The sequence below is a fragment of the Canis lupus genome, chromosome 35 (assembly GCF_048164855.1).
Source record: "Canis lupus baileyi chromosome 35, mCanLup2.hap1, whole genome shotgun sequence".
NCBI classification, from domain to species: Eukaryota; Metazoa; Chordata; class Mammalia; order Carnivora; family Canidae; genus Canis; species Canis lupus.
Genome location: NC_132872.1, coordinates 153495 through 171937, shown reverse-complemented (window position 1 = coordinate 171937; position 18443 = coordinate 153495). Strand labels below are relative to the sequence as shown.

Genomic DNA, 18443 nt, shown 5'->3' with positions numbered 1-18443 from the left:
TCTTCTAAATTTAAAAGTGTAGGGGCACCTGGGTGGTTCAGTGGTGGAGTGTCTGCCTTTGGCTCCGGGTGTGATCTCAGCGTCCTGGGATCGAGTCCCATATTGGGGACTCTGTCTAGAGTTCTCTAAAAAGAGAACTGTATTAAATGCCAAACATTTTCTTTAGTGCTTGCTTTTAAAAACTTGTTTCAATTAGGTTTTTCTGTTTATATATACCCCTCTTACCCGAAAGCACAAAACTCATACACTCTTTCATGAATTTGAAGAAAACAGTTAATGGTAACCTGTATTTATATGTACATGTGACATGGATTTCTAATTGAGATTGTTGGATCAAAGTGTGGGAGTATTAAATTCTAATACACTATCGGTTTTCCAAAAGTAGTACAGATTCACTCTTTTCTTTTTCCTTCTCCTTTGGTGGTGGGGCGCAAGAGGGAGAGAGAGAGAGAGAGAGAGTATCGAATCTTAAGGAAGCTCCAAGCCCAGCACAGAGCCTTGATGCGGGGTTCATTCTCATGACTCTGAGATCATAAACTGACCCTAAACCAGAGTCAGATGCTTAACCAACTGAGTCACCCAGGTGTCACAAGATTCACTCTTAACAGCAGTGTATCTTTTTTTTTTTTTCCAGTTTAATGGGCAAGTAGTGTTTTACCACATAATTTTATACTTTACCTCATCTTGTTCTCTAATAGGTTCATGGGCACTTTGTTACGTTTCCCTTCCTTGCTTCACAACATATAAGATCCCTAAATTCTAGTTTCAGACAATTGTGAATTTGGGAGTAAACTTTGTAAAGGGAATAATAATATACCTGCCTTCTCTCCCCTCCACCCCCATTTATCATTTGTTTGTGTTTATTGTGTCTTATTTTTCTATTGAGACACATGAAACATAGGCTGTATTATACAGCCAACTCCTGCTTTCCCAGATTAGTATCTCCAGTCATACTGGAAAAAAAAATCTTCGAACTTCTCATCATCTCTTTTGATCAGCCGCTTTTCTATTATGGTTCCTGAAAACTGTTAGCCCTTTTCCTTACCAATGTTGGAACATCACCTAGTGGTGAGAAAGTGCAACAGCAAGATGGATAGATATAGAGGCAATACTGATGAGGGTTAAAACTTTTATGGTCGGAATGAATCCTGTGGACTATTACAATTGCGGGGTTTCAGGGGAGAAGAAATTGAAACCAATTGAAACCAACAGGTGAAGGAACTTGCAAAATAGTTCATGTTGAGTTAATTGTCATTTAAGAACAAGTTAAAGCTTTTTCTTGAGTTCTGTGATCTTTTTCTTTCCTTTTTTTTTTTTTGTATTTTAGGGTAAAGTTGTTTACCTCCTACAGTTCCTTAATATAGTAATGAACATGGCATATATGCTTACTTAATGCTTGCAGATGGATTAATTTTTTTTAGATGGATTAATCTGATTAAATATCTTAGTATTTGCTGCTGTTTTATGCTGTGTCACTGGCTACTGCTTTACTTCAGTGGAGCCAAACTGTGGAGGGGATGTAAAAATAAATATAATCAACTGTTGCTTACTGGAAGTGTACTTGTTAAGAGGGCTTTCAAAATGACTACTGTATCTTGCCAAAATGACTACGTTATCTTAACCTAATTAAGAGAGATCCAGAGAATCTGGAGAATGGCTTGATAGATCGCCATGAAGTGCTTTTCAGGTTCCTACAAGTTTCCCACCCAAGATTGTCCATGCATTGTAGAATTAGAAGCTTATACATACACTTAGCCTTCCTTCTTTCATTAACTATTTAAAAATACTATTACATGTAGACGGTACAACTATTCAAAAAGCACTAAAATCTCTTCCTTACTCTCACTCTGCAGCACCCTGTCACCACTAGTAGCCACTGTCTCCATTTTTTAAAGATTTTTATTATCTTAGGGGTAGAAGCCAGTTTTCTTTCTACGCCCTTTTGGTTCTGTCTGTTTTGATTATTCAGGCTGTAGGACTTGTCTTATTACAGCCATCCTATCTACTATTTCCTATTGCCTGCTGCAGCATTTTTTCATAATTGATAGAATTTAAAATCAGTTTAGTAATTATAATGTTTTTATAACGCAGTCCTTGAATATGGAGTTTTGAAAAGTTACATACGTGAGAAAGATTTAAGGGGAAGTTTAAAAGTTTTAAGAACAAAGTAGCTTGAATAAATGGAAATCTCTCATTCATGTAAGTAGACATTTTAAAAATACAAACTATTATGTTGTCCATAAAAGAACTTTTATGTGAACATGCTCTTTTGGCTCAGGGCATGATCCCAGAGTCTGGGATCAAGTCCTGTATTAGGCGCCCCATAGGAAGCCTGATTCTTTCTCTGCCTGTGTCTGCCTCTTTCTCTGTGTCTTTCATGAACAAATAAAATCTTAAAAAAAAATATATATATTTTTACACATTTCCATTTTTATAAAGCAAAAATTAAAACATAGATATCAGTTGTCAGTCCAAAACTACTTTTCCCATTTTTACTAATTAAATACTTTGTAGTTGATTAATACTCCAAGTTACATTTTGCCTGATGATGACATTCTCATCACAGGGAGTTTTCTCTGAATAAAAGGGGTGATTTGTTAAATAGTGTATGTAATAAAAGTGATAAAAACGTATGTAAATATGCTATAGTGTGGGCTAAGTTGTAACTCTTGATGTTCCTAATATTGATCCTAAGACATAATTATATTACTTTTCCTAATTTTAACTTATTTTGTTTTAGATATCACATTGTTTTGTAACCTATAAAAAACATAATTATACAAAGACTGTACTTTACAAATGTAAATAGTCTTGGTTTGGTGTATATTGGATACAATGGTCTTCCTTAAGCCTAAACACAGAAACAAAAGCATGTATTATAAGAGAAAGTTCAAGATGGGAAGTGATAAAATGGGTATTCACTAGAGCTTTGTTAAAATTTAGCTGGTATCCTTGTAAAATTTCCACGTATTCATTAAATTATATTATGTCATTCTTATTGTTAGAAGCTGACTTGAAGTGTTAAGTTTTGCCCTCATAAAGAGTTGTGACAGTTTGGTTTCTATAGTTAGGAGATTGAATTTTTAAAAAAATTGTTTTACACAATATTTATATAGCTATAAAAATTGAGGCTGTTCAATGAGTAAGGATTTTACATGTTATTAGACTACTTTTTTATTTCAAAGGGAGAACTGCTTTTGAATTGCTGAAGGGTATCTTAGTGGATGCTACAGATTTGACAATGAAAGAATATTCAGAGTGCTGGCTGACCTGTTTATACTTTAGGATCTTTAAAAAACCTTTTGGTGAGTGATCCTTAAAGATGGGTTTGCCAAATTTTTATTTAACATGGATAGGCATGTTTAAGTCTCAGAAAAAGAAATCTAGAACTACAGAGACAAGTAGGTGATTCATTCTGTCTTTCAACAATGCAAGGTGGCCCAAAAGTCTTCTTCTTTTTTAAAGATTTACTTATATATTTCAGAGAGAGCAAGAGTGGGCGCACACCTGAGCGAGCAGGGGGGAGGGGCAGAGAGAGAGAGAGGGTGGGAGTGTGAGAGTCTTAAGTACACTAGACTGAGCGTGGAGCTGGACTTGGGGCTTGATCCCAGGACCGTGAGATCAGGACTTGAAGTGAAACCAAGAGTCGACATTTAACCAACTGTGCCGTCTGAGCACTGCAAAGTGACCCAAAAGTCTTAATGCAATTTTAATTTTTAAAATGGCAGAGTATAAAAAAAAAATGGCAGAGTATATGTTACAAACTTATAAAAAATGTTATTTAAGAATTTCTTTTGGAATAACTTCGTTTTGTGAATTTTGAGCCAACAGATTTTTAATTTGATTTAATTTTTAATAGGTTTTATTTATTTATTCATGAGACATACACAGAGAGGCAGAGATAAAGGCAGAGGGAGAAGCAGGCTCCCCATTAGGAGCCCGATGTAGGATTCGATCCCAGATCCCGAGATCACACCCTGAGCTGAAGGCAGATGCTCAGCCGCTGAGCCACCCAGGCATCCCAACAGAGTTTTATTTTATTTTATTTTTTTTAATTTTTATTTATTTATGATAGTCACAGAGAAAGAGAGAGAGAGAGAGGCAGAGACATAGGCAGAGGGAGAAGCAGGCTCCATGCACCGGGAGCCTGATGTGGGATTCGATCCCGGGTCTCCAGGATCGCGCCCTGGGCCAAAGGCAGGCGCCAAACCTCTGCGCCACCCAGGGATCCCCCCCAAACAGAGTTTTAATTTTAATTTTTTACTTCCAACTCTCTGAACTTGGCAAATACTGAAGTAAAAAACTAAAAATGTGTTATTCAAAATTGCTTCACTTGAAGTTTCACTCAAGTTCTAGATCACTCTCTAAAGCATCTTGTAAAATTACCTGATTTGTAATTCTGGGTAGGTACATGGAATCTCCTTAAAGAAAACCCTCTTCACACATACTACTTACTATAAAACTATTGTTCCAACTAATAAGAAATTCAGGTTTGAAGAAAAATGACTTAGAGGTTTGGGGATCTCTATCCCTGTTGGAAGTCAGCTCCTCTTGTTTTAGAAAATGAGGTACAACTCTTACCCTAGAACACTGTACTTCATAGTGTGGAAAAAAATAAGTTAAGCTTTCAAGAATTTGCATCTGACTTAGTGGGATTTATTCCTGATAGCTTCACTTTGTCCTGTGCTGTTGTTTTTACTCACACAAAAGAATCAAGTTCATTGTAAATGCAAGGAAGGGTTTGGTTAAGCACAATAGCCTATGAGCTTCTTGCTATTTAGATAACATCTAGGCTGAGGCATGGGCTGTATAATTGGAACTAGATGTGATTTATTCAGTAGTAGCTTAACCAGTGCCCCAGGGTATGTATGTCTTCTGAAAACCCATTTAAAGTCAGTGAATTTAAAAATCCTAAATTTTAATATCTTAATAATTTTGGAAGCAGTTCAAAAAGAGTCAAAACAATATTTGGCAGAAAATTCTCATCTGAATGGATTTTTTTGCCTAGTTTTGTTTTTAGTATTAATAGCCAGCTTTTGAAAGTGCTGCTGATACAGCAATTGGGAAGAATGATGACATAGTGCTTTTGGTAAGAAAAATTTCTTTAATTTGTTTTCTATAATCTAGAAATTGACTTGATTAAAAAGCATGCACTCCTGCAGGCTACCATAGTTATATTCTGAAAATTAAACGGATTTTGGAAGTTTGGTATTAATGCTTCAAATGTTCTAATTAGATATAGTTTAATATGTATTTTCATCTTGACAGGCAATATAATTTAAAATATATTTATGGATTTTCATCTTTATGGATTCATAGAAAATTAGAGGCTTTCTGTTATGTACAGGTTTTTAAAATTTAAATATACATTTAAATTAAATGTTAAAGTTTATGTGATAGTCTTTGTAATTTCCTATGTGATATAGGATGCTTAAAGAGAATCATAACTGATGATTTTTATTTTTTATTATTTTTTTTAAAGATTTTATTTATTTATTCACGAGAGAGAGAGAGAGAGAGGCAGAGACATAGAAAGAGAAGCAGGCTCCACGCAGGGAGCTTGATGCGGGACTCGATCCCTGGACCTGGGATCAGACCCTGGGTAAAAGACAAAAGTGAAGAAGAGTGAGAGTCAAAACTCGGCAGTAAGAGACTATGGGTAATGCATGATACATGATCAGTTGGGTCTGTGGATTTGGGATTTACAGAGGCAGAGTTCTCAAGATTTATGGCCTTTGGTGCCAGGAATGAGTGAATATCTTCTGAAAATGTTTTTCTATCTAAAAGTTTCAGATGTATGCCTTTTATTTATTTAAAACCACTTTCTATTACAATTTCTACATGCTAAAAAACAATAGGAAGATTAGTATAATGAACTCATGTACCTATGACACTCAGCTTTTAACTCAGCTGTAGCAGTTACTAACTTGTGGCCATCCCCTGACCTATGATAAAGATTGAGGTTTTGTAATTAAAAATATTTTTATTTGGAAGTAAGTACAAAAGTGCAAAAAGTTGATGTATTGCTTTAGTGTTAAGTTCCTTGATTATTTTATTTTATTTTTTAAGTTCCTTGATTATATTTCTGAGGTCTGCAGAATCTGGTGATGTCTCCTCTCTTATTCCTGATATTGGTAATTTGTGTCTCCCCCACCTTTCTTTGAGACTGACTAGCAATGATTATTAGTTTTGTTGATCTCAAAAAAAACAATAACAACAACAAAAAACACCCCAAAACTAGCCTTTGGTTTTACTGAGTTTTACTCCTTTTACTGTTTATTATTTCATTGATTTCTACTGTGAATTTTATTAATTTCCCCTTGGTGCTTACGGTGGATGTAATTTGCTATTCTTTTTCTTCTTTCTTTCTTTCTTTTTTTTTTTTTTAAGATTTTATTTATTCATGAGAGAGAGGCAGAGACAGACCTAGGCAGAGGGAGAAGCAGGCTCCCTGCAGGAAGCCCAATAGGGCTTGATCCCAGGACCCCAGGATCATGCCCTGAGCCAAAGGCAGGCAGACCCTCAACCGCTGAACCAGCCAGGTGTCCCTCTTTTTCTACTTCCTTAAGGTGTATGCTGAGGTCATGATTTTAGGCATTTCTTGGAAATGTAGTGCTATAAATAATTTCTAAATACTGTTTTAGCTGCATCCCACAAATTTTGATGTATCTTCATTTTTATTCAGTTCAGAGTACTTCGTACTTTCCCTATTGATATCTGACTCATGGATTTCTAAAATCTTTTTGTCATTGGTTTCTTTTTTTTTTTTTTTTTAATTTTTATTTATTTATGATAGTCACAGAGAGAGAGAGAGAGAGGCAGAGACATAGGCAGAGGGAGAAGCAGGCTCCACGCACCGGGAGCCCGATGTGGGATTCGATCCCGGGTCTCCAGGATCGTGCCCTGGGCCAAAGGCAGGCGCCAAACCGCTGCGCCACCCAGGGATCCCTTGTCATTGGTTTCTGTTTCAATTCCATTGTTTTTAGAACTTATTTCTATGACTTGAATCTTTTACTTTTTGGAATGTGGTCTTTCTTGGTAAATGTTCTGTGCACATGTTAAAAGAATGTGTATTTTGTTGTAGTTCAATGTTCTGTAAATATCCATTGGGACCGGTTTGATTGATAGTGTTGTTTAGATTTTTGTCCTTTGTGTATTTTGAAGTATGTTAAATGTATACATGTTCAGGATTATTGTTTTATGTTCATCAGTTGACCCGTTTGTTGTTATAAAATGACTTTATCCCTGGTAATATTATTTTTTAAAATCCCTACTAATAATATTTGCTTTTTTTTAATGATTTATTTGTTTATGCATGAGAGACACACAGGGAGAGGCAGAGACACAGGTAGAGGGAGAAGCAGGCTTCCCGCAGGGAGCCCAATCAGGGACTTGATCCTGGATGCATGAGCAGAAGGCAGATGCTCAACCGCTGAGCCACCCAGGTGTCCCTAATCTTTGCTTTGAAATCTGTGTCTGATATTAATACAGTTATTCCAGCTTTAATTTGAATAGTGCTTGCACGATATATTTTATTCTTTTTAAATTTTTTATTTTTTTTTAAGATTTTATTTATTCATGAGAGACACAGATAGGGAGAGACACAGGCAGAGGGAGAAGCAGGCTCCCTGTGGGGAGCCCGAGGCAGGACTCGATCCCGGGACCCCAGGATCACAACCTGAGCCAAAGGCAGAGCAGCCCAGGCGTCCCTGCATGATACATTTTAACCTTTAGCCTACTGAGCCTTTATTTTAAGTTACATTTCTTATAGGCAAAATATAGTTGTCTGTAGCCTCCTTTTTTTTTTTTTTTTTAAGATTTTATTATTTTAGAAAGAGCAGGAAAAGGGGGAAAGGGAGGGAAGAAAGAGAATCCAAAGCAGACTCTGTACTGAGCATGGAGTCCAAAGCAGGGCTGGATCTTAGGACCTCAGCTGAAATCAAGAGTCAGACACTTAACCAACTGAGCCACGTAGGTGTCTCGATAGCCTTGCTTTTTATTTATTTATTTATTTATTTATTTATTTATTTATTTATTTATTTATTTTTTAAAGATTTTATTTTTTTATTCATGAGAGACAGAGAGAGGGAGAGAGGCAGAGACACAGGCAGAGGGAGAAGCAGGCTCTATGCAGGGAGCCCGATGTGGGACTTGACTCCAGGTCTCCAGGATCACGCCCTGGGCCACCGGTGGCACTAAACCGCTGAGCTACCCAGGCTGCCCTAGCCTTGCTTTTTAAAAATAAAAGCACAATCTCAGCCTTTTAATTACTGTTTAGACCATTTATATTTAATGTGATCATTGATATTGTTGGGTTTAAGTCAGCCATCTTGCTATTTATTTTCTAAATGTCTCATCTCTAGTTTCCATTTTCCTCCTTTTTTTTTCTTTTTTGCCTGCTATATCAGTATTTTTCTTTTTTTTAGTTTAGTATTTTTTATGGTTATGTTTAATCACCATTTTTTTTTTAGTTGTGAGTCTGTTGAATGGTTACTTGAGAGTTTATAGTGTTCATCTCTAACTTATTACAGTTTACCTGCAAATGATACTATTAAGAACCTTATAATATTATACTTCCATTTCTTCCCCTGTTTGTGCTATTATATATATTTACCCATATACATACCATGTCTGATGCTTTTCATTCCTTCATGGAGATCCATATTTCCATTTCCATTTTTCTACTTGAGGACTTTCTTTAACTTTCTTTTTTTGGATAGTGGTGTAGGTTTGCTCATTATGATTTTTTTCCAGGTTTTGTGTCTAGAAAAGTTTGTATTTCACCTTTGATTTTGGAAGATACTCTTGATGTTGCTCAGCTTTTCTTACCAGCATTATTTTTAGCAAGAAATCTGATGTCATTCTTATCTGTCTTCATTTGTATATAACACATCTTTTTCCTCTGGCTCCTTTTAAGATTCTTTTCAGTTTGAGCAGTTTGATAATGACATGCCTTGGTGTAATTTTTCAGTGTTTATTTGCTTAGTATTAGTTGGACTTTTTGGATCTGTAGGCTTATAGTTTTTCATCTAATTTGGAAAAATTTTGGTCATTATATCATCACATATTTTTGGTCCCTCCTACCTTAACATATATATTAGGGTGTTTACAGGTGTCTCAGAGCTTATTGATGTTGTTATGTGCTTTTTCTCCCTCTAGTCTTTTTTTCTGTTCATTATTCATTTTGGTATTTCTGTTACTTTGTTTTCAAATTCATTGATTTTTCTTCTGCAGTATTTAATCTGCTGCTAATCCCATCTAGTAAATTCTTCACCTTAGATACTATTTATGTTATAGTCAAGTGGGATCTTTTTTATATCTTTCATGTCTGTACTTAATCTCTTCAGTCTTTCCTCTTGTTTTTGATTATATGGACTACAGTTACAATGGCTATTATAATGTCCTTGTTTATCAGTTCTATTATTTGTGTCATTCTTGGTTTTTTTCTCCTGATTTCTCCTCATTATGGCTTTTTTTTTTTACTCCTAACTGGGAAACGAACTAGGGATGGTGGAAGGGGAGGTGGGCGGGGGGTGGGGGTGACTGGGTGACGGGCACTGAGGTGGGCACTTGATGGGATGACCACTGGGTGTTATTCTATATGTTGGCAAATTGAACACCAATAAAAAATAAGTTTATAAAAAAAATATGGCTTTTCTTCTTTGCATACCTGTTAAGTTTTAATTGGATGTCAGGTATTGTTACTAAATTGGGACTGGATATTTTGTATTCCTGTAAATGCCTTGAGCTTTATTTTGTGAAGTTCTTAAGTTATTTGGGAACAGTTTATTTCACATCTTAAGTTGTGTTAGGTAGGACCAGAGTAGCTTGCATTTTTTTATCTATCTTTTTTTAAAGATTTTATTTATTTATTTATTTATTTATTTATTTATTTATTCATTCATTCATTCATTCATTCATTCATTCATTCATGAGACAGAGAGACAGAGATACAGGCAGAGGGAGAAGCAGGGTAGGCTCCATGCAGGGAGCCTGGGGATCCCAGTTCTCCAGGACCACGCCCTGGGCTGAAGGCAGCGCTAAACCACTGAACCACCTGGGCTGCCCTCTATCTAACTATCTATCTATCTATCTATCCATCCATCCATCCATCCATCCATCCATTTTATTTGTTCATGGGAGAGAGAGAGAGAGAGGCAGAGACACAGAGGGAAAGCAGGCTCCCTGCAAGCAGCCCGATGTGGGGCTCGATCCCAGGACCCCAGGATCATGACCTGAGCCGAAGGCAGATGCTCAACCGCTGAGCCACCCAGGCATCCCTGGAGTAGCTTTTAGTTTAGGACTAATTTGATCCTGCTACTGAAGCAACACCCATCTAAATGCTCTTCCTGGTTCCTTGTAACTAATGGTTGGTAGGAAGGGGTACTCTTCTCAGCTCTGTGTGAGCCACGATGAGTTTTTCCTCTTAATCCTTTTGGATGGTACTTTCCCTGGCCTCAGTAGTTTCTTCACACACGTGCACTGATCAGTACTCAGCTAAAGACTTGAGGGAACCATCTTGGATATTTTCCATGTTCTTTCCCTGTGAGAATCTGCCCTGCAAATTTGCCTACTTCCATGTCTCCCCAGACTTCTAGCTTCATCTCCCCAATTGAGAGTGACTGTTGGGTTCCCTGCAGGATTGGGCTATGCCTTTCACATTGAGTTAACAATAGCGGATCTTTTCTGCAGGGAAAGAGGTCGGGCTTGCTCTTCCAGTATTTTATAGCGGTACGTTATAGCCCTTGTGAATAACTGCCACCTCAATCCTTTTGATTTGATGAACTGGTTTTACCATGGTAGAATGACTTCATACCTGTAGAGTGAGAAGCAGTTTTTGTTAAATTGCTCACAGGGTGGTATGATAATGTGTGTTTTGGAGATGTTGGACCAGATATCTCTAAGACTTCATTTTCAAGATGGTACTGACTCCTTGTATGTGTGTGTGTGTGTGTGTGTGTGTGTCTGTGTAAAATATGTATCACATATACATGTCATATTATTGTGTATGTTACATATAACATTATTAACATAGGTAATATGGAACAGTTTATACACAATATGTATGACATGTATATGTAATCAATGCTTTGTGTTTTATTTCTGTAGAAATCCCACTCAGCCATGACCCCCAACCATAGGGCTTACCAGAAGGTACAGAATCTTTCAGTACTGGTGCAGGAAGCATCAGTATTTTTTTTGGTCATTTTGTTGATGATATAAATCAAGATATTTCAGTACTTTTATATATGAGATTTGTTTAAAATTCTGCAGTTGGTTTTACTTAATTATTAATTCATATCATGTAAACATTAAATAGCTGTTGCTATCTTAGCACAAAATCTTCCTTACATCATTTATTCAACAAATGCTTTTTGAGTGTCTATTGTGTCAGACCTTTGCTACACACTGGATAGATGAGTAGGAGGATGGTATCTGGAATGAGAGAAGTAATCTTCCCACTGTATTCTGTGGAGATAATCCTAGTCTAAAGTAGTGGCTGTTTGGTCTCAGACATTTTTATAATCTTGAAAATTATTGTGAACTGTAAAGAGCTTTTGTTTATGTGAGTTATATCTGTTGATACTATATTAATTAGAACTGATATGTCTTTAAGCATATTAACTCAATGTTAATAAACGATAACAGTAATAAGCTTATTGCAGATTAATTATATTCTTCTGAAAAATACCTAAGACATTGTTTTATATTTTGCAAATCCCTTTAATGTGTGGCTGAATGTCTAATATTTCAAGTTAGTATCCTTTTTTAATACAGGAAATTTGTCAGCTCAGTTTTCTCCTAGACATCATGGGTAGTCAAACAATTAGAAGATTGCTTAGTGCACTTAGAATCAGAATGGGGGAGTGATCTCTAATAGGGGTACCCCCTCTTTAGGAATTGACTGTTGGCCAAGGATTACCATTCATGTAAAAGGTTCTCAGTAAATATTTGTTTAATGATTAATTTAATAATCATGGAGAGGTTTTGGGGTTGGTTTCACTGCTCGTACTCCTTCACTGTACTTCAAACAAGCAGTAAATTTGAGTTATGTGAAGCACTTTTAGCTCAAAATGGTTAAACTAATTTGATCTCTGAGTCTGGGGAATGAAAAGGGAAGATTCTGTAGTAGTTTCTCACAGAACTTAAATTGTTTTATACGAAGACTATCGCTAGTGTAAGTTAATTGATAAAATATGCCAGGTTTTGTGATAGATTGTATCATAAGAACTAGCACACTATTGAAAATGTCATCAGAACCAGCTAGCAGTTTAGGGAGTACTTACGTATCAGTTGAACTTTGATACACGTATCACGACAAAGTCTTACACTATAAAGTTATATAGTCTTTTGAGATACAATAGAATTCCTTAATGTTTGTTCTTCTTCCCCTCAGTTATCTTCATCTGTTTTGAAGCACAAGACCTATCAAACCACTGTAGATATGGACAAAGAAGAAAGGAAGACTATCAACCAGGGCCAAGAAGATGAAATGGTAACTGGTTTTTATAATTTATTTGTCAAGTATGAAGAATTTATTATTATTTCTATAATATTATTCCAAGGGAACTAGAAAACTATATAAAACAACAACAAAACACTAAATCAATGTGCTTTCCTTGCCCTGTGTTTTTTTGAATGGGGATTATGTAATGTTTCTATTTGCTGGTTTTAGTATAATTCCTGTTTGACTTGTGAACTGTAATACTTAGAGGAGTATGCTTTTTTATTTGATAATTGAAGCAGTTATGTTAGCTAATGCTTTAAATATAATCGCAAATGTAAGATTTGTAATTTTGATTTATAAAAGAGGTTTAAAATAAGTTTAGGGGCGCTGGGGTGACACAGTCGGTAAAGCATCTGCCTTTGGCTTAGGTCATGATCCCAAGGTCCCGGGATCAAGCCCTGCATCAGGCTCCCTGCTCAGAGGGGTGCTTGCATCTCTTTCTCCCTCTGCTGTTCCCCCTGTGTGTGCTCGCTCTCTATCAGATAAATAAATAAAATCTTAAAAAAAAATCAGCTTAATAAAAAAACAACTTTAAAGCTCTTTGTAGTAGCGGGGAGATAAGGTTGTTAGGGAAAATGGAAGACACCCCATTAAATGTGAATTTCAGATAATAAAGGAATAAATTTTTTTTAAAGATTTGATTTATTTATTCATGAGGAACACACAGAGAGAGGCAGAGACACAGGCAGAGAGAGAAGCAGGCTCCATGCGGGGAGCCTGATGTGGGACTTGATTCCAGGACTCTGGGATCATGCCCTGAGCCAAAGGCAGATACTCAACCACTGAACCACCCAGGTGCTCCAAGGAATAAATTTTTTTGTATAAGCATGTCTCATATGTTGCTAGGCTAAACAAGAATATTTTGCTAAATTTTTTATTGAAATTTATTTTATTTTTAAAATATTTTATTTTTTAAATTTTTATTTATTTATGATAGTCGCACACAGAGAGCGAGAGAGAGAGGCAGAGACACAGGCAGAGGGAGAAGCAGGCTCCATGCACCGGGAGCCCGACGTGGGATCCGATCCCGGGTCTCCAGGATCACGCCCTGGGCCAAAGGCAGGTGCCAAACCGCTGCGCCACCCAGGGATCCCCTTTTTATTGAAATTTAAATTTAACTAGGCCCCCTGCATTTTCACTTGCTAAATTTGGCAACTGTTGTTAGGTTATGGTAGTGGAGGGGCTAAAAAACAACTGGAATATTTTGGTTCGGGAGGTCAAATTTGATCAGTCATGGTGGTATTGAGACATTTAGTTAATCATTTGGGAGAAAAATAAATTTAAAACTTAACTTCATCTAAATACAGTGTGATATTATGGTTTATGTCCTGACACAGAAATAAGACAGTGGATGGGCAGCCCGGGTGGCCCAGCGGTTTAGCACCGCCTTCAGCCCAGGGCATGATCCTAGAGACCTGGGATTGAGTCCCACGTCGGGCTCCCTGCATGGAGCCTGCTTCTCCCTCTGCCTGTGTCTCTGCCTCTGTCTCTCTCTCGCTCTGTGTGTGTGTCTCATGAATAAATAAATAAAATCTTAAAAAAAAATTCTAAAAAAAAAAGAAATAAGACAGTGGAAAAACTAGTGAAATTCTAATAAAAACTAGGTGTAGTTAATAGTAATCGACATTGGTACATCTCTTGATGTTGACAAGTATACTAAGTTTACCAAGGGTAAAACCAGAGGAAGGGTATACAGGAACTCTTAATGTTTTTGTAACTTCTCTGCAAATCTAAAATCATTCCAAAATTAAGTTTATTTAAAAAAAAAAAACAACTACCTTTTATATGACAAGACAGTTAATACTCATTGGGAAAACAACAAACTTTGGCATTTTGCACTGCTATCATTTGATATTTAATTTTGTGATCACCATGTCCATGCAGGAAATTTATGGCTATAATTTGTGTCGCTGGAAGCTTGCTGTAGTTTCTCTAGGAGTGGTTTGCACTGGTGGCTTTCTCCTCCTCCTCCTCTACTGGATGCCCGAATGGCGGGTGAAGGCAACCTGTATTAGAGCTGCAGTTAGAGACTGTGAAGTGGTGCTGCTGAGGACTACTGTAAGTCTATGTATTTATTGGAAGTTGATTATTCGAGGAGTAAAATAATGCTTTTGTGTACTTGTTTCAAAATAATATATGAGGAGAACACTGCTAGGATATAATTTAGGAATAGTAATCCTAAAAGCATTTGTGTTCTAAGTGAGTATTATCATAGATTAGATATAAAGGATTAGAATATAAAGGATTCTTAAAGATGATTGTATCAACCTCTTCGTTTTAAAGTTCTTGATGTACCCAGAGATTAAATGCTTGTCTGTCAAAGTCACCAGCCAGTTTAAGGGGGGGCTGTATCAGGCAGCTCACTGGACCAGCTCCCCTTCTACTATGTGATGCTGCTGCTTCCCCGGTTTTTTTTGTTTGTTTGTTTTAATTTTGATTGGAAGGATTTTATCAGAGGCTTTAATTTTTGGTCTCAGTACATTGATGGGTAAATTAAGAAATTACACTCATCTTTCTTGGGATATTAATGAAATATGTCATAAAATGGGGAGCAATGGAAAGCACTTCATGATACTCCTGTTTATAACAAATTTATACATCTTTAAGAGGTGGTTTAAAAAAAAAGAAGTGGTTTAACATTTAGTGAGTAGGAAGTTAGGAATCAAGAATATGTAAAGAATGGGAATTAAATATATATAGGCAGTAATGTAACATACATAATTGATTTTGTTATCCCTTTCTCTCTTATAAGGATGAATTCAGAATGTGGTTTTGTGCAAAAATTCGCTTTCTGTCTCTGGAAACTCGCCCATTTTTGAGTCCAAAATCTATGGCCAATAAAGTTTCAAATGGCCACACTGTTCATCTAACTGAAAATTTAGCTGAAGAAAATAGGCATGAGATGAGTAAATATTCACAGACTCAACCACAGCAGGTATTGTGATTTTAGTGTCAAAGAAACTTTATTTTTGTTTGGGGATAAATTCATATACATATAAAATTTTTATTACTATAAATAACACAGTTTAGGTACTATTAGAAGAAGAAGACTACATTTGTATGTGATCACTTTAACTTTAATGGGTAAATAGATTTGTGTTAGTAAACTTGATCATTAACAAGTGATGATGCCTTTTTTTTCTTTCTTTTTTTTTGTGGGGGTGATGATGGTTTTTGATGTAACATTTTTGTGTGTGTCCCACAGATCCGTTATTTCACCCACCACAGTGTAAAATACTTCTGGAATGATACCCTTCACAATTTTGATTTTTTAAAGTAAGTATTTTTCTTTTGATTGGATTATATTATGAGTACCTTGAAAATGTTCCAGATAAAGAATTCATTGTAGTGTTGCATAAAATTGAAGCGGTATTTATTACATAACTTTTATTCACTTATTAAGTCCCTGGTACTTATTAACCATTTTAGGATAAATCCTACTTTTAACCTGTACCTTGGCAAAATTACATAAAAGTTTGAAATAGTTCATGTTAGAAACAGTATGGTTCTCCCCATCCACTGAATCTGAGTTCTTTTTGTGGGTTCATTTCAAAGTGAATTTTGAGTATACTTTATAGGCTGTCAGAATATCTGAAGTCTGATTTCCCAAATTGATGACAGTTCCATCTATTTGTTCTTGAGGGATGGAGTAACAGATAAACAGAAATTTAACTTGTGGATAAAGATTCAGATGTTGTTAAAAGTGTTAAGCTTTGAGTAGGACAAATTGGAGAAATCCTTTAAAATTTATTTTTTATGAAAGCCTCAAGTTATATAAGTACTAGATTAATTAGGATTCTATTTTTATTGCTATTGTTAAAGTGATTATTATAAAAACTTATGATGTATTATTATTACTTGAGTGCTGAAGGAATTCTTAATATTAGCAATACAAAGAGAATCACCGTATGAACATTTAAAATATTCATGCCTGGATTTTTTTTCTCAGACACTAAAGAATTGGAATATTCTGGAATAGCCCTGGGCATTTCCACATGTCTAGTTCTGAAGACCATTCCTAGTTAAGAACTATTGCCTTGTAGGACACGGCCAGTGAGCTGCCATTTTGTTTTTTTAAAAAAGACTTGGAGTTGATCCTGTTGCTTTTGGAGAAGTCATCAACTTCAGTGGGAAAAAAAATGTCAAACCTTATTTGCCTCGTGGCATTTTCCAGCTATTGAAACTTGTAGAATTTAAACTTATCCCAATGATGGCAGTTAGTTATGGAGCTTAGTTTTTCCATCTGAACAAAAGTAGAAAAGGATTGGAGTTAAATGATGTGCAAGATCTTCAGAGTTTTGTGACTAGTATCTCAGTTAAAATAAGCATAATTAAGACATTTTGGGGGAGAGGTATATCTGTTGGTTGAATCCAACTCAAAATTGTTAGATTTTAGAGAATACCTGTGATCCATATAAATTCTGTACTTCTAGGTTTGTAATAGAACAGGAACAGATTTGGATTGTTGGTTTTATAGAAAGAAAAATCAATGAATAGGATTTCTAACATGAAGCTTAAAAAATTGAAGAAGGGGAAAACTATATTAGCCATACTTTACCTTTAATTTTATTAACTTATTAGCTCTTACAGTTTTGGTACAATCTTAATGGATAATAATATTATAAACTTGAGCATTTAGAGCCATCTTATGTGATAGATAACATTGGATAATATAGAATTTGGCACATTTGAGACTTAGAAGTTTCATTATTGTTTATCTTAGGAGTTTGAGATTTAAAAATTCTCATTCATTTTCTCAGTTTTTGTTAAGGGTTTCTGTTTGTGAGGAAGTCACTTTAAAATCAGGATATGGAAAAATGAGGCATTAAGACATTTGGATATTTTAAACTTTGTTTAAAGTAAAAACTTTGGATTTATTTAGGGGACTGGATGAAGGTGTTTCTTGTACGTCAATTTATGAAAAGCATAGTGCAGGACTGACAAAGGGGATGCATGCCTACAGGTAATTTTTATCCAACTAAAGTTAGATCTATTATCAAAATTTCTAAATAAAGTAGTATATATAGTTCACCCTTTTACCATATAGTTGTACATATTAACAGGTATTTAAATATTATAGACATAGTAGTTGACAACTTACTGATTTTATTTGGGTAAGACTGTCTTTGAGTTTAAGAATTATGGAAATGTTGACGCTGGAGTTTTGAAGTTGATGTCCCTATATGTTGATATACCATATTTCATCAATTCTAAGTTGCACATTTTTTCCACATTTTAACATCTCTAAAGGGGAGATGTTTCATACAGTGGGTGGTGTGTCATCCTTTACTTGAGAGCATTTTTATCTTGATGGCACATAAAATAATGGATATGGCTTATAATTGATAGGATCTTAGATTTTCTGAAATGTATTGGGAATTGTAAGCATGAACTTAAAATTTACCATAATGAGTAATTGTTAGTTGGAGTGCATATTCTTTTTAATCATGTTATTATTTGCTGTGGCATAAAAATATACCAGTGTATTACGTAGTTTGAGGATAAGTGCCTCAAATAAAATTAGCAGTTTTCTTCTATTCTAATAGCATGTTTTTTCAACAGGTTAGGAGATAAAAAATTAATTCATTCAGACTTACACTTCATAAAAGGCAAGAGTTACGCATTACTCTGTCGTATAGAAAGTACTTCCAGGAGTCTAAGTGGAAGGATTTAAACAACATTTTGAAAGCATTTTTTAAAAAGTCAAATGTACACTGTTTTTGAAATAAAACGTTCTCAATACAGTATTCTCACTTGAAAAATAGTACAGGACCCCTCAAATATATTTATTTAGTCTCTTGCAAAAATTAATTGCAATTCAAAATTTTTGAGGTCTGCTATATTCAAGGATGAAAAAAAAAGTGTTTGCAGACATGGTTATTATAGATTAGTGGGAAAGATAACTTGTCACATAAGGAGATAGGAGGCAGAATGA

General features: G+C 35.4%; 1 protein-coding gene across 8 annotated transcripts in view; it reads left to right on the top strand.

The window, feature by feature from the left end:
* ATP13A3 (ATPase 13A3) overlaps positions 1-18443 on the top strand; it is a 98436-nt gene that overhangs the window by 15897 nt on the left and 64096 nt on the right. For 5 of the 8 annotated variants that reach the window (XM_072812106.1, XM_072812107.1, XM_072812108.1 and 2 more), the window contains 5 exons: positions 12398-12496; positions 14393-14566; positions 15261-15443; positions 15714-15784; positions 17391-17471. In XM_072812106.1, coding sequence (XP_072668207.1) covers positions 12446-12496; positions 14393-14566; positions 15261-15443; positions 15714-15784; positions 17391-17471 — 560 coding nt within the window. In that variant the 5' untranslated portion in view covers positions 12398-12445. Of the gene's footprint in view, positions 1-628; positions 5090-5543; positions 5660-12397; positions 12497-14392; positions 14567-15260; positions 15444-15713; positions 15785-17390; positions 17472-18443 lie in introns of those variants that run through there. The other 3 variants (XM_072812110.1, XM_072812109.1, XM_072812112.1) reach the window with 3 other exon arrangements.